At 46.0% G+C, this 15,427-nt stretch overlaps 1 protein-coding gene across 2 annotated transcripts; it reads right to left on the reverse strand.

Annotated features, from left to right (window-relative positions):
- Positions 1 to 379: 379 nt before the first annotated feature.
- On the reverse strand, positions 380 to 15,193 carry CCDC51 (coiled-coil domain containing 51). 2 transcript variants are annotated; one of them, XM_035106917.3, is made up of 4 exons: positions 15,011 to 15,193; positions 12,646 to 12,997; positions 11,341 to 11,505; positions 380 to 1,313 (listed from the first exon to the last, which is right to left on the reverse strand). In XM_035106917.3, exons 2-4 carry the CDS (start codon positions 12,913 to 12,915, stop codon positions 543 to 545), a joined length of 1,206 nt encoding a protein of 401 aa, XP_034962808.2. In that variant the 5' UTR covers positions 12,916 to 12,997; positions 15,011 to 15,193; the 3' UTR covers positions 380 to 542. The 2 variants fall into 2 exon arrangements, with proteins under 2 accessions (XP_034962808.2, XP_060127222.1); XM_060271239.2 differs by having other exon boundaries at positions 15,018 to 15,162.
- Positions 15,194 to 15,427: the final 234 nt, after the last annotated feature.

Consider the following 15,427-nt stretch of genomic DNA (forward strand, 5'->3'; position numbering starts at 1 on the left):
TGGTGTGCAGAAGTATTTTACGGCACAGCCAGGAAGCATGTGTAGGCAGGTAACAGAAGATGTCTGCAGAGAAGATTAGAAAGAAAAGAGGCATCATATACCTAGCAAAACCCAAAACATCCAACTAACCACCTGGCACATTTCATCTTAGAAGATACCCACGTTAGAATTTCAGAAGACACTGCAAGGCAGAATCTGGGTAATTGCAAAACCCGAATCCCTGTTAGTTTGTTCTTTAAAAGTGCACCAAGTAAGATTTCACCAGCAGCCGTTCAAAAGGCTTCTCCCGTTAGGATAACACGATATGGGAGCTGCGATACCCTGCATCTGTCTCCCCACAAAAAGGAATCTGCAAATGCACATGAGAAAGAGACACAGGTTGTATGTTTTTCCACAATACATTTGCACACGGCTCTAGTCAGAGGTATAATTTCAGAAAATTGCCTTCAAAAACAACAGCACATTATCAAGAAGAAACTGTCAAGACTGAAGGGGGATGACTCTTTATTACTCCCACAAATTATTCTTCGCTGGGCTGCAGGCTAATTCCCCTTGAGCAGGACGTAGAGCATGGGGAACGTGATAGCAAAGACAGTACATGTGAAGGCTGTGCTGTAGATCGAGTTCCTCTTCATTTGTGCCTCCAGTCTCCTTTCCGTGTTGCACAGTTCCAGAACCACGTCTTCCGCCTCAAAGGTCTGGCTGCTCCCCTCCGTCGAAGGACCAAGCAGTGCTTCCCTCCCAGAGGCAGGCTGAGGGACCCTTTTCACGTTCTGTACCTCGGCGGCCATTTGCCCTAAACTTTTTTCCAGGCTGCTAAGCTGCCGCTGCAAACTCTCGAGGAAAGAGCTGATCTGTTTGGAGTAGCTCAGCTGCTCCTTGACGGAAACTAAGAGAGGGTCTGTTTTTAGAGGCATGGCTTTGGCCGAGGAATCCCCCGCCGCTTCCTGCGAGGTCACGGCCACCGCTTGTAGGATGTCCTTCAGGCTGGCAACGAGGTCGCTCAGATCCCTCTGCTGGGAGTTATAGCTGGAGGCCTGCTCCCTGATCGCTTCCTGAAGATTTATAGGTCCCTTTTGTGCCTCAAAAACTAAGGCTTTCAGCTCCTGCAGCCTAACTCGGTTGACGTAGGTAGAACCCATGACCCCAATAATGGCCCCCAGCACTGAGCCAATGATAGACCAGTTCTTGGTTTTCTCCGCTCTGGTCCGCTCTTTCTCGTGGCTTTCCCTCACGGCAGCAGAGAAGAGGGAGAAGGCTTCCCGCTCAGACTCCTCCGCCGTTTGATAGGTGCTCCGGTACCTCTTCTCTTCCTGCAAGGAAAACGCACAGGCCTGGTTAAAAAAAAATGCTGGAGAGGGTGCACCTCAACAGGCACATATTTCCACATGTGGTGGGAGTGCCCCCAAATCCAATGATTCTGGACAACAACCATAAGATACCGTAAATATGTAAAATAACCAAGCAAACATTAGAAATAACCCCAGAACTGGCCTTGCTAAAACATCTTCCAAGACAATAATGCCCACTCACATCATAAAGAGCTCATAACCCACTTACTCTCAGCAGCCAGAAACATCATAACCAGACACTGGAGAGACCTGTCAGGAGTAAGCATGGACCAATGGTACCAAATAATATGGGAAACAGCCTAACTAGAAAAATTAACCAATAAGCTGAAACTGACACAGGGACAAATAGAAGAAGATGGCTTCACCCAGGTATGGCTCCCCTTTATCACATACACAGCCCAACAAGACAATGACAAAAACCCACCAACAGCATACAAATCAATATGGTTAACCTGATCCAAAACACCCACCCACCCCGCTCACACACCAAACAAAGACCACCACAGCCAACCACAAATGAACAACCAGTCCCTAGGCGAACCCCAACATCTCTCACCACCAAAGAAACACAAGCGAACAACAGAGAACCTGCACAAGCGACGCTGACAACCCCCCCCCCACATATATTAATTAAAATAGAAACATTGTCACCCTACCCCACCCCCACCCATCTCTCCCCCATTTACCTCTTTCCCCCTTTTCTTCCCAATGTCTCAACAAATGAAACTGATTTGTAAAAATGTTACGGGAGACATTGGACATATTTTTGTAAATCAAGAAAATCAATAATAATAATAATAATAATAATAATAATAATAATAATAATAATAATAGAACAGCATGTTAGATGATGGAACTATCTCGGAAGACGGGTATGCGGGGGAAACCAGTGAAATTTATAAAAATTTCACTAGAAATTGTGGATCAAGAAGATTAATTAAAAGAGGTGTGGGAAAAGGAGACAACAGGGCAAATAGATAGTCAAGGCTGGGGGGAAATATGGGAGAAACGTATGTTGAAAATGTTGTCTATAAGAATAAAAGAAAATTATTATGAATTAATCAGGAGATGGTATTAAACACCAGTCAGATTAAATCAAATAAGCAAGGAATGTTCAGTGTTATGCTGGAGGGGATGCCAGGAAACAGAGAATTATGTCCACATGTGGTGGGGGTGTTAATATGTACAATTTTTTTGGCAAAGGGTGTTTAAGGAGATAACAGAAATCACTGGGTTAAAGCCGACCAAAAGTCCAGAGGTAGCGTTATTATCAATTTACGATGGGGTGGAAGGTTCGCAGGCTATGAGGGACTCGCTCACAAATTTATTGACAGCTGCACGAATTATTACAGCTAGGAAGTGGAAAGGGCAAGCAGAAAATAAAATGGAAGAATGGTATAAAGAGGTGTGGGATACAGCTATTAATGATAAATTAACACGTGCCGTTAAGGTAAGAGGGGGAATATGCAGGAGAAATGATTTTGAGGAGAAATGGAAGGTGTTTGTAGAACTTGAACTGTTAAAACGGAAAGGGGTCAAACCATTGCTGGAGGTGTTGAAATTTTGGGAGGTTGGATAGTTACAATGGAATGGTCTCGGTGGTGGGGTGCACATTTTTTATTCTTATTTATAGATGATTATTACTTTGTCAAAATAAATAAAGGAAGGAAGGCTGTATGTGGCATAATCCCTGCTTCTGTGCCTTTAACAAGAGCTTGATGTGCGCAAGAACACCACAGCGTTCTTGGTTTCACGCCTGTCAATTTCTCCCAATCAAGACTGCTGTCAAAGCCGTGGCTACAGGTCAGCCGCATGTGCAAGTACAGGAAATAGCTGGCTTAAGTCTTTTTTATCTCTGGCAGCAAAGAGGCTAGCAAGATCCTCCTCTAGTGAATACTGGGGGATTACAGGGGAATATGACATCTTCGCCATCCCAGGCAGTAGCAATATAAAATGCTGCATTTATACCCCGCCTCTTTATCCTCAAGTCCACGAGTTCTGTTTGCACAAGCATTAACATGGCTCGGCATCGCCCATTTCATTCGCGAAGGGAATGTTCTCAAGATAAGGCTAAGCTAGACTGCGTGATGTTAGCGAAAACAGGGTGAAGAGAGTCTTCTTCCCTTTATTTCAGTGAAGCTCCAAAATGGAGAAATAAGCGAACGGAAGAACAAAACAGTGTTCTGTTATCAAAAGAATGTGGGATTCACAATATACAAAATACCCCTCCGAAGCCCCACAAACTTGCCTGATGCAATAAAAAAAAAACAATGGGAGGACAACATAGGCTACGAAATTAATCCCACCCAATGGACTAGAACAGGGGTTCCCAACAAAATTTTCTCGAGGACCCCTCATCGAGCCGCTATTGTGACAAGGACCCCCATTAATTCCTAATCCTAAATCTAATTCCTAATCTAATTTTTCCAGTAAACTTAACACTGATCTTGGAAGGGTTAGGTTCAAGGGACGCCGACGATTTAGGTTCAATGGACACTGACAAGATCGGTTCGAGAGTCACTGACTTACTTGCTTGAACATCAAATGCATTATCTTCCTCTTCATCTGTAGGCCTTTGTCGTTTTAACGAACCACTTTTTAACCAACGGTCCATTTTTAACTACGCGAACTGTAGCTTCCGCGAAAAACAACGCTTTGTTTACAAACACTACTGTTTTGCAAAGAGGCAGCGCGCGCCAGGGAGGAGGGAGGGGAATGGAGAAGACAGGGTACCTGCGCAGTAGCGCACAAATGAAGCCGACGCGCGCAAAACATCTTGGGGAGGTGAGCATTAGTAGAATGCGCGCGCTGCCTCTTTGCAAAACAGTAGTGTTTGTAAAGCGCCACCTAACGGCATACAGCAGAACTACTGCCTCTATCTAATTCTAGTTTTGCGCTAGACTCTGCTCATGCAGGAAGCGGCCAAAACCAAAAATCTGTTATCATACAAAATATATTTAATATATTTTTTATTCTAATAGCATCTTGCGGACCCCTCTGGCATAGCTCGCGGACCCCTGGGGGTCCGCGGACCACCTGTTGGGAACCACTGGACTAGAATGTGGTCCAAACCTCCCTTTAAGTAAAGATCAGCCAAAAGAAGGGAACTCACTCTGAAATTTACCTACAGATGGTACCTAATACCATGGAAACTGGCGCTAATATGCCCAGAAACCTCACCAAAATGCTGGAGAGGCGGCACTTCCACAAACACATACCTCCACATGTAGTGGGAATTCCCTAAAACCCAACTCTTCTGAACAACAGTCATACAAGAAATAAGCAAAATAACTACAAAAGGTACCATATTTTTCACTCCATAAGACACACTTTTTCCCTCCTAAAAGGGAAGGGGAAATGTTTGTGCGTCTGATGGAGTGAAGGCACTGGACGGCAGCGGGATCCCTCAAGGGGAGGGATGCCTCTGCTGCCGGAGCCATGGCTCCCAGTGGTGGCAGAGGGATGAGCAGCCAGCAGCAGCATTGATTCAGAACATTCTTTTCTTGCTTTCCTCCTCTAAAAACTAAGTGCGTCTTATGACCGGGTGCATCTTATGGAGCGAAAAATACGGTAATAGAACTCGCCCCAGAACTGGCCCTACTGAACACCTTCCAAGATAGCAACGCCCACTCATGCTATAAAGAGCTCATAACCCACCTACTCTCAGCAGCCAGATACTGGAGGGACCTGTCAGGAATAAACATGGAACACTGGTATCAGGTAGTATGGGAAACAGCCTTACTAGAAAAGCTAACCAATAGACTGAAACTGACACAGGGAGAAATAGAAGAGGGCGCCTTCACCCCGGTATGGCTCCCCTTTATCACATACACAGCCCAACAAGTCAACAACATGAACCCACCAACAGCATACGATTCAATATGGCTAACTTAACCCAACAACCCCACGCACAAACAGACCCCACTGTAGCCAACCAAAGACAATCAACTTAGGCTACCCCAACCTCTCTCACCACCAAGGAAACACAACACGCAAACCGAACGAGAACCTACCCAAGTAACGCTGACACAAAGACCCCGTGCATACACTAAGTAAAGGAACATAAGCGTTAGCACCCCACCCCCTCTCTCCTGCCCCTCCTCTTTTCTTCCCAACTCTATACAGTCATACCTAGGTTTAAGTACGCCTCGGTTTGAGTATTTTCAGTTTAAGTACTCCGCAGACCTGTCTGGAATGGGTTAATCCACTTTCCATTACTTTCAATGGGAAAGTTCACTTCAGGTTAAGTACACTTCAGGTTAAGTACAGACTTCAGGAACCAATTGAGTACTTAAACCGAGGTACCACTGTAATACAGAATGCCTGCAAAAAATAGATCTGCGCAGCTGGAGAGGAACTTGTGTCTGCTTGACTAGAAAGAAATGTCAACTAGACTATCGGGATCCTAGCTCTTCCCTCTTTTCTCATGACCAGTCTTCTCCCCAGGGAACATAGCACAGCCCTGGGCTTTTTAAAGAACAACCTCAACGCACAGATGGAAGCGACGGAAAGGTTGGAATGGCTCCACCACAAACATAAATGACACAGTAGCAAGGCAGGCTGCAATCCTGGGCAGACCAGTGGTCCATGCCCTCTTGCAGTTTTCCTCTGTAGTTTTCCCTGGCAACATCATGGCACGAGGAAACCATTTACCGAAACCCGCAGCCTGGTGGCTCGCTGGCTCAGGCTATGAAAGCCACATCGCCAAGGAGGCGAGTGCCGCAAACAATAAGGAGGAAAGCTGCTCCTGGGGAAAACGTTTTTCCTTTGACATTCCAGAAACACTTCTTCTGAACCAGCTTGTGGAACTCACGGCCACATGATGTGGTAAGGACCAATGGGCTTATAGGCAGCTTTAACTGTGAGATCCAGTTCACGTTTATTAGGGAGGGGCACCAGTTAAGTGTTACTGGATATGCTTTAAAGGCCACAGGTTCGAACTCCAGCATTCCCAGACAGGGCTGGGAGAGACATTTGCCCGAAATCCTGGAGAGCTGCTGCTAGTCAGTGGACACAGGGCTGAGCTTAGATCAGGCACCCCCAAACTGCGGCCCTCCAGATGTTTTGGCCTACAACTCCCATGATCCCTAGCTAACAGGACCAGTGGCCGGGGAAGATGGGAATTGTAGTCCAAAACATCTGGAGGGCCGAAGTTTGGGGATGCCTGGCTTAGATGGACCAAGAGTTCTGCCTTGGCAGGCCATTCCTCCCTAGAAGTTAAGTCACACTGGGTGGCATTCAGAGGAGACCCACAATGGAATTCATTAACGTAACTAAGTTAGGTCCGTTAATTTCAGTGGGTTTACTGTGTCCAGTCTGCAAGGGGACTCAACACCTGCTGTGTTTAGGATCGCAGGCTCAGAACGACGACCAATTTGTGGCAGTTAGGGTTGGCCAAGATGGCCAAGCGGAATTGCCACGTCTATTAGAAGCATACCTCTCCGCACACCAGTCGCTGGGGTGGGGGGCAGGCAGAGGTAAAACTGGGAGAGTTCTGGTGCCTTCATGTCTTACTTGTCCCAGAAGTACCCAGCCGGATATGGCAAGAAACAGGATTCTGGTCTCGACAGAGCCCTTAGTCTGATCCTGCAGGGCTTTATTTCAGAAAGAGACATGCTGCTTATCCTCTTTCAGAAAGGGAGAGATTAAATTTCCTAATCATTATTATGGCATGTGTGTATTTATAGTGAAAAGGGGTTATGTAACCCAACCTGTGTAGCAAGTCCTGGCCAGCCGTCAACTATGATGTAAAGAGAGGCTCATTCTGGAATTATGCGAGCACAGAAAGAAGAAAGGGAATTTTAAAAACAGTATTGCATTCTTTTCGCCTTGCTGCAGGGCACAAAGGGATGAAAGAATCTTGTTGAAACTATCCCTCTGCCTGCACATCAACCGAGCTAAAACAAACAGACTCTGGGAAGGGAAGGAATGTCAGGCCCGCTGAAAACGTTTCTTCCAAAAAAAGAAGAGTTTTGTTGCAGAAGGCTGGCGAGCTGGCACAGGAATCAGGGGAGAGGGGGAAGCAACGTTTTTAGCAATATGCTCTTTTAAAAATAAACATTTTTATTAGATTTTCCAATTTAAATATCTAATCCATTTTCAAATCATACAAATATCAATTAAACAAGTAATCCAAATCTTCTGCCAAATTATACAAATTTAAATTTGACTTCCCATGCTTCAGACTCAGAAAGCCTAGTCCTCTTATAGTCACTGCTTTCTAATCAATAAAATCCAGATCTTATCCAATAGTCTATTAAAATCCTTCTATCTTCTTTCCAGCCCCTGAGTTTTTCCAGCAAGCAAGTTTGAGCAAACCATATACTGTATATTTCTGTGTGAATTTATGCCTATGATTCCTCTATAAATTAGCACTGTCTCTTCGCACGCTGGTATCTTGCCAAGTCCGTCCAGAAATCGAAAAAATCCTTCTCACAGCCAGCAGCAGCCATCTTCGAGCAGTCCCCATTTAGCAATACAGTGGTACCTCGACTTACGAAGACGATCCGTTCCGCGGCCTTCTTCGTAAGTCGAAGTCTTCAGTTGTCGAAGCGCTGCTTTTGCGCATGCGCGAAGCGCAATTTCGTGCTTCTGTGCATGCGCCGGCCGCGCGCACCGCTTTGCGCAGGCGTCGGCCGCGCGCGTGGGGCACAAAGACTTCCGGGGGTGTCAACTTCGGAAGTCGAAACCTTCGGAAGTCGAATCGTTCGGTTGTCGAGGTACCACTGTATCCTTTTTAAGGCAAGCCAACAACAAATCATTTTAAATACGTCCGAAGCTGTAAACCAGCCAAGGAAGCAGGCAGATCATTAGATGACAACAGGGATGAGGGACTCTGCCGGTGTTGCTGGACTGCAAGTCCCATCATCCTTGACCAATGGCCAGGCTGGCTGGGTCTAAAGGGAGCTAGAGTCTGCCTGGAGGACTGCAAAAAGTTCCCCCATGCCTGTACTAAAGGAAGAAGCTTCAGTAGCCGCTGTGCAATATGCTGGAAAGATACTCGCCCCCTGAAGCCCAGCCCCACCAGCCCAGCCTGAGTGACTAAGTCAAATGGAAGTGACAAGACATAAAGTACTAGGGCAAATCGGCAAGGTAAAAATTAACAGCCTGCTGCATGCGATGGCATACGCTTAAGAATTCTTAACAGAAACGTGTGAAATGGCCCATTGCCTGAGAAAGAAATATGTGCAGCTAGTCCCTAAAACCAGCTTCCTCCAGGACTGTAAAGTGCTCGAAATAATGCAAGTTTTAAAGAAGAAGGGTGAGTCAGAGACCAAAAAAAAGTGTTACCTTTGTACAAGAGGCTCGTTTTTTCACACATTTGCCCATTCCTCTACCTGCTGCCCATCCAGGCAAGAAAGAAGCAGTAGCAGAATTCAAGGACAGGGCAAAAAACACTCAAGGAGGGTGCAAAGGAGGGCTGGTTCCCCACCCTTGGTTTAAAGATTATAAACATACTAGAAGCTGAATGCTGGGGTTTTCAGAGTTGCCATTTCACCCATTTCTGCTCTTGCACAATGTAGTCAGGGGAATGGGAAATGAAACACCAGCGAGCCACAATAGGCTTTCAGAATCCCTACAAAATGGTTTTCCTGGTTACAGAGTTATCCCAGTCTCCACTCTTAACATTCTAACATTAGGAAGAACTTCCTGACAGTAGGAGCTGTTCGGCAGTGGAATTTGCTACCAAGGAGTATGGTGGAGTCTCCTTCTTTGGAGGTCTTTAAGCAGAGGCTTGACAGCCATCTGTCAAGAATGCTTTGATGGTGTTTCCTGCTTGGCAGGGGGTTGGACTGGATGGCCCTTGTGGTCTCTTCCAACTCTATGATTCTTTGATTCATTCACAGCCTCTCCTTCTAAGGAAGCGCTCGGGTTTTGTCCTCCAATGGGCCGAATCGGCTGCCTAGGATCTGCATGGTTAACGCTTCTGCTCTCCTGGTGATCAAAGCCATTCTTTGTTCTTTGGCCCAGTACCAGACTGCACCCCTGGGAAGGATGTCCTCTTCTACTTTGTAAAACAGATGGCTGGTGCTACATATATAATAACATGATAAAATTATGCCAATCCTTGCTAAAATATTCCGTACCCTGCGAACCAAAGGGGCTCACTGCCCTGGGGCTCCAGAGCTGAATTAGAAGAGAATCATGCTTTGGCCCCAACCACTGGCCAGGGAAATAAGGGCCACAGAGTGTGGCATCCTCTGCCTCCCATGAAAAAGCAACACAGGTAACTACCGTAGAGTTATCAAAATTTTCAAGAGCAGGGGGTCCGAGGCTTGGATTTTGAAAATAGGGGGGGGGGTCCTCAGTAATTAGCTAATTGGGAACCACTGGATTAGATGACCTTTGAGATGCCTTCTGATTCTACAATGATTCTATGATCAGCTAGAGGATTTGGCACTTTCTGTGTGTGTGTGCTACTTTTGGGAATTATTAATGTAAGCTGCCTTGGGAGGGAGGGGGAAACAGCTGATTGAAAGGAAGAAACTCTTGAGAGTCCCATGAACTGCAAGAAGATCATACCTATCCATTCTGAAGGAAATCAACCCTGAGCGCTCACTGGAAGGACAGATCCTGAAGCTGTGAAGACTCCCTGGAAAAGACCCTGATGTTGGGAAAGATGGAGGGCACTAGGAGAAGGGGGCGACAGAGGACGAGGTGTTTGGACAGTGTTCTCGAAGCTACCAACATGAGTTTGACCAAACTGCCGGAGGCAGTGGAAAACAGAGGAGTGCCTGGCGTGCTCTGGTCCATGGGGTCATGAAGAGTCGGACATGACTAAATGACTAAACAACAGGCTGAACAAAGGTTGCCTACTCTAAACCCCTGCTCAGTGTAGGCTCTGCTTTGCAGGATGCAGCTACAGTATCCCTGACATATGACCATCCAGCCTCTACTTAAATGCCTCCAGCGAAGGAGAGTCAGCCTGCATCCCTGCCAGCTCTGGGGTCGTTCCGCCTAATGTTCAACTGAAAAAGGCTTCCTTGAAAACAAACAGATAAAAAGAAAATAATGCCACCGAAACATATTTCTAAAATCCTATTGTTAGATTCCTGTCATTCTGCATGCAGAGTTCTAATATGCCCGTGGTGGTTTGCTGATCACCCAAACACTTGCAGGCTTTCCAAAAAACAGCACCATCAGAAAATGATTTTGGCCCAGCGTCCTTATTTTAAAAACCCCAAAAGGTAATTCAGCAACCATCAGCATCGTTGCACCTGCTGTTTTAGCAACCATTAGTGCTTTTACATTTTATTGTAACTTGCGTTGAGGCGGGTCTAAAAGGAAGGGCAAAAAGTACCTTCGATACATTAATAATAACAATAATTTATTTATACCCCAGCCACTCTGGGCGGCTTCCAACAGAATATTAAAATACAATAATAAAAGCTTCCCTAAACAGGGCTGCCTTCAGATGTCTTCTAAAAGTCTGGTATTGGTTTTTCTCTTTGACATCTGGTTGGAGGGCGTTCCACAGGGTGGGTGCCACTACCGAGAAGGCCCTCTGCAAGCAGAATTCCAACCCTTTCACTCCATTCCTGGACTCTGAGACACTCTTACTTACCTTCCAAGTCCCGGACTGCAGAATCCGGGACCGGCAGCCGTGTGACACCGGATGTTGCGTCGACGTAACTTCCGGTGTCGCTTTGCCCTTCTATGGGCACCAAAAATGGCCGCTGCCGGCTTCGAAAGTCGCTTGTACGCACGTCAGGAAGTGCGTCGACGCAACTTCCAGTGTCGCTCCGCCCATCTATGGGCACCAAAAATGGCCGCCGCCGACACCGGAAGTCGCGTCTATGCACTTCCAGACATGCGTAGATGCCATTTTTGGTGCCCATAGAAGGGCAAATCGGAAAGGAAAAAATTGGCCGCTGGCAGGAGAAAATAACGGAGAAAAACGGGAGACGAAGTGATACAGGGGACCACCGGGAAAAGGTAAGTAAAATCGGGGTTTTCCCGGAGAAAACGGGGTACTTGGCACTCTTACCTGCAGTAATTTGTGCTCCAGGGTTGCCAGTTCCAGATACTGAATGTCGTCACGCGAGACTCTGTCTAAACGGTCCCGGACTTCCTTCAGTTTGAGCTGCTGGGCCTCCCAGGTTTCCCGGGATTCTCGTACAATCCCGCGAGCTACCATGAACCTTTTTTCAGCCTAGAATAGGATGGGTGGGCAAGGGAAAGATGAGTTTGCCATGTACAGGTTTGGCAGCCTAACTCACTGAAGCTGGAGTGCTTGCATCAAACAATTGTTATCCACTCTGCGCCAGAGTGTAAGAGAAAGTCAGAAAGGAGGGGAGTCGATACGGTAAAAGAAGGATGTGCTTTCTTATTTAATTAAAATGTGTTTATTTAAAGTCTCCGAGGTCTCTGATGAAACAAAAAAAAAATTCTGGCCACATGGTGGCCGTGTTTTTTTTTTAACTTTATACACCCATACAATGGGCTGCCTCATTCCAGCCAAATCTGATTACTCAATTTATTTGGCCCTTTTCCTCTTCCTTGTGCCCTTTGGACTTTTTCTTTCTTTTTCTTTTGTGTTCAGCTAGGATTAGTTGTTGGTACCCTTATTCTGTAGTAGTCTTTTTCAAAATGATTATATATTTTATGTTTTGTACAGCTCCCCGCCTCTGGGTTTATCTTCTTGTCCTGGTGCCCTTTTTGTATGTACTGCTATAAAATTCATTTTAAACATTATTAGGAATTATAGGTACCGACATTCCAAAAGATCAGAAAAGACTTTTTATGGACGGGGAAACAGCTGCTCAGATGCTATTAGCCAGGGTGGATAAAAATCAATGATTGTTTTTTTTTTTAAAAAAAATAATAAACCCGGATTTAAATCAGATTTTTTGAGCACTGGTCATGCTGGCTGAGGTCAGTGGGATCTGTGGTCCGACAACATTTGCAAGGACTACAGGTTCCCCATTCCTGAATCAAAACAACAGAATAAGAATAAAAATGCAATTTATAAAAAGCTAGAAGAGCACAGGGTTAACATTGGAATAAAAAGGTACCCAATAAAACAACCGAAAAGCTTCTAGAAGTATTAAAAAACTTAACAAGAAGCCTAAAAAAGGAAGGCAAAAGGCCATTAAGCGGGGTAGCAAGATGACTATTCTAGAAAAGGAATGCATTAGCAGCGTGGACAGGTACTGAGAAGGGCCTCTCCTTAGTCCCAGCCAGATGTATTTCAGAGAACATGCTAAATCTAAATAAGCAGGCAAGCCTGTACAGCAGAAAGGAGACCTTCAGATACATTTTATCCAATATGTACCAACGATGTTGTCATTACCTCCGTCACGTTTCCCTGGGCCTCTCGGACTTCATTAAGTCCAACAAATTCCTCGTATTTGTCCCACCAGCTCTGGGAGGTTGCAGAGATTCTCTGAACGGCGTTTCTTCCCAAAACTTTCCCAGCTTCTGATAAGCGATAAAGAACATTTGTAGCCACTTCCACAGCTGTGTTGGCTTCAGGCCTCTTGGAAGCCGGAGAGCAGTAGGCTCTCACTAAATGTAGGCGCATTTTGTGATTCCTCAGTGCAATCAATTGGTGATGTTGCATATTGTTGGCTCATGGGTGGCAACAGACACCATATGACACGTCATCAAAACTGACCATAGATTCCAGTCATGGTGGGAAATATCTGCAAGGATACAGGTGTGAAGAAGAAGGAGAAAAGCAATCACTCAGAGCCAATAAACAAATCTCTTATAGCAATGTCCCTTCGATGCAGAATGCCCATTTAGGTAAGTATTTAAATTGACTTTGCAATATTTAATTGTCACTTTCACTTCCAGGATCAGCAAGTGTTTCCCTTGAACACAGAGAATTACATGGATCCATAGCATGCTTTGAAGGTACCAAAGCAAAAACAGTCTTGCATCATAATTTTTTCTTTTGCAATTGTCCAAATGATCACCTAAACAAGGGATGGGGAACCTCCTCTTTTCCAGATGTTTGCGGGACTCCCAACACAAATCAGTCCCAGCCATCCTGGCCAATGATCAAGAATGACCAGACTGTAGTCCAGCAACAGCTGGAGGGCACTAGGTTCCCCATCCCTGGCCTAAAGATTTAAACTTCAATTCCTGGTTAATAATGGCAAATAATGCTGAATAAATTGGGCGGGGGTATAGTTTAGAGGGTTTTGTTGGCGGAGGAGTTTGTTGCTGGTATTGATATTAATTATTTGTATCTTTATTTTAGGTCTTATTTATATGTTCAGTTTGGTTGTGGGGGTTCATTAAACTGCTTTGGTAAGGTAAGGTTAACCGCATGACCCTCAGTGCAGCGGTTTCAAGGAGCTGCTCGCACTTTACCTCTTCCCTTTTGGAGAAAGAGGTGATCCCACCCCACCTGTGAAGGCAGAGGGAGCCCTGCAAATGGAGTGTGGCAGGAACAACTTGCCTTGTCTCTGACACCTCGTGGGCCAGGGACGAGGCAGCTTGTTCCTCCCTTTCAACGTCGCATTTTATCCACCAGATTGCGACTTTGAAAACCTGACATGGCCCTGCCCTACTGGCAACTCCTGCAGCCAAGCTGTTGCCCAACATATTCCCCTGCTTTCCTTTGGACCACATCAGTAGGGCCAAGAGGTCTTGTCATCTGGGCAGCTCAGGATCTCCAGACACACTGCCCAGGCTTGTACCCCAGGGAAGTCACTTTGGTGCTGCTAAGTCAGCGGTTTGACTTCACCCTGGAGGTGCACTCCATTGCTTCTTGAGGCAGATGCTAACAACAACTGCTGTAAGCCACATTGCAAACCTGAAATTTAATTACTTGAAATTTAAAAGCCTGAAGAAGTGTGCATGCACACGAAAGCTCATGCCAATGACAAACTTAGTTGGTCTCTAAGGTGCTACAAACCTAGACAGCATCTTAAAAAGCAGAGACATCACCTTGCCGACAAAGGTCCGTATAGTTAAAGCTATGGTTTTCCCAGTAGTGATGTATGGAAGTGAGAGCTGGACCATAAAGAAGGCTGATCGCCGAAGAATTGATGCTTTTGAATTATGGTGCTGGAGGAGACTCTTGAGAGTCCCATGGACTGCTAGAAGATCAAACCTATCAATTCTTAAGGAAATCAGCCCTGAGTGCTCCCTGGAAGGACAGATCGTGAAGCTGAGGCTCCAATACTTTGGCCACCTCATGAGAAGAGAAGAATCCTTGGAAAAGACCCTGATGTTGGGAAAGATTGAGGGCACTAGGAGAAGGGGACGACAGAGGACAAGATGGTTGGACAGTGTTCTCGAAGCTACGAACATGAGTTTGACCAAACTACGGGAGGCAGTGCAAGACAGGAGTGCCTGGCGTGCTATGGTCCATGGGGTCACGAAGAGTCGGACACGACTAAACGACTAAACAACAACAAAGGTGCTACAGGAAGGGATTTTTAAATTTTGTTTCTGAAATTTAATGAAAGCATTTTAAGAAGTGGCCGTCCCTGTTCCCACTTTTGAGCAGCGAGGGGACCTTTGGGTGATGGTCGGATTCCCAGCACACTCGGCACCCCCAGCAGTCGCTCTGCTCCTGCCCCGCTTTTTCCTTGGGGGCGCTGCTCCTCTCCTCTCCCCCCTCCCTCCATTCTCGCCCCACTTTTGCTGTATGGCAACAGCAGCAGTGCAGGATTTTGCTCCCGCTCCCCAACCCCCCGCACCTCTCACTCTCTCTCTCTTTCTTGCTCTCTTCTTCCAACTCCAACTCACAGTCTACCATAGGACTTGCAAATGCCGGGCAAAGGGAAGCTAGAAGACAATGACCAAGTCCGGGCGGATGTCATGTATGGGGGTCGCTGAAAATAGACGTAGAAGATCTGCGTCTGTAGAGATAGGAAAATTTTAGAGTGACACGCATCCCGAAAGACGGGTAATCGGAAGTAGTCATAGGCCGTGATTCGCTAAAGGACGCAGAGCGGTGCCACTCTACACCCTCCATATCTCCATGGTGAGAGTTTAACCTTCTAGAGGTGTTCTCTGTAGGGAATTCCATCTTTCAAACTGAACCAGTTATTCACGCTCAACTCTCCGAACGGACCGTATGATTTTTTTTTAGGCGTCGCTCTACTCTTTCCCCT

This window comes from Zootoca vivipara, chromosome 2 (genome assembly GCF_965207765.1).
Source record: "Zootoca vivipara chromosome 2, rZooViv2.hap1.1, whole genome shotgun sequence".
Lineage (NCBI taxonomy): Eukaryota > Metazoa > Chordata > Lepidosauria > Squamata > Lacertidae > Zootoca > Zootoca vivipara.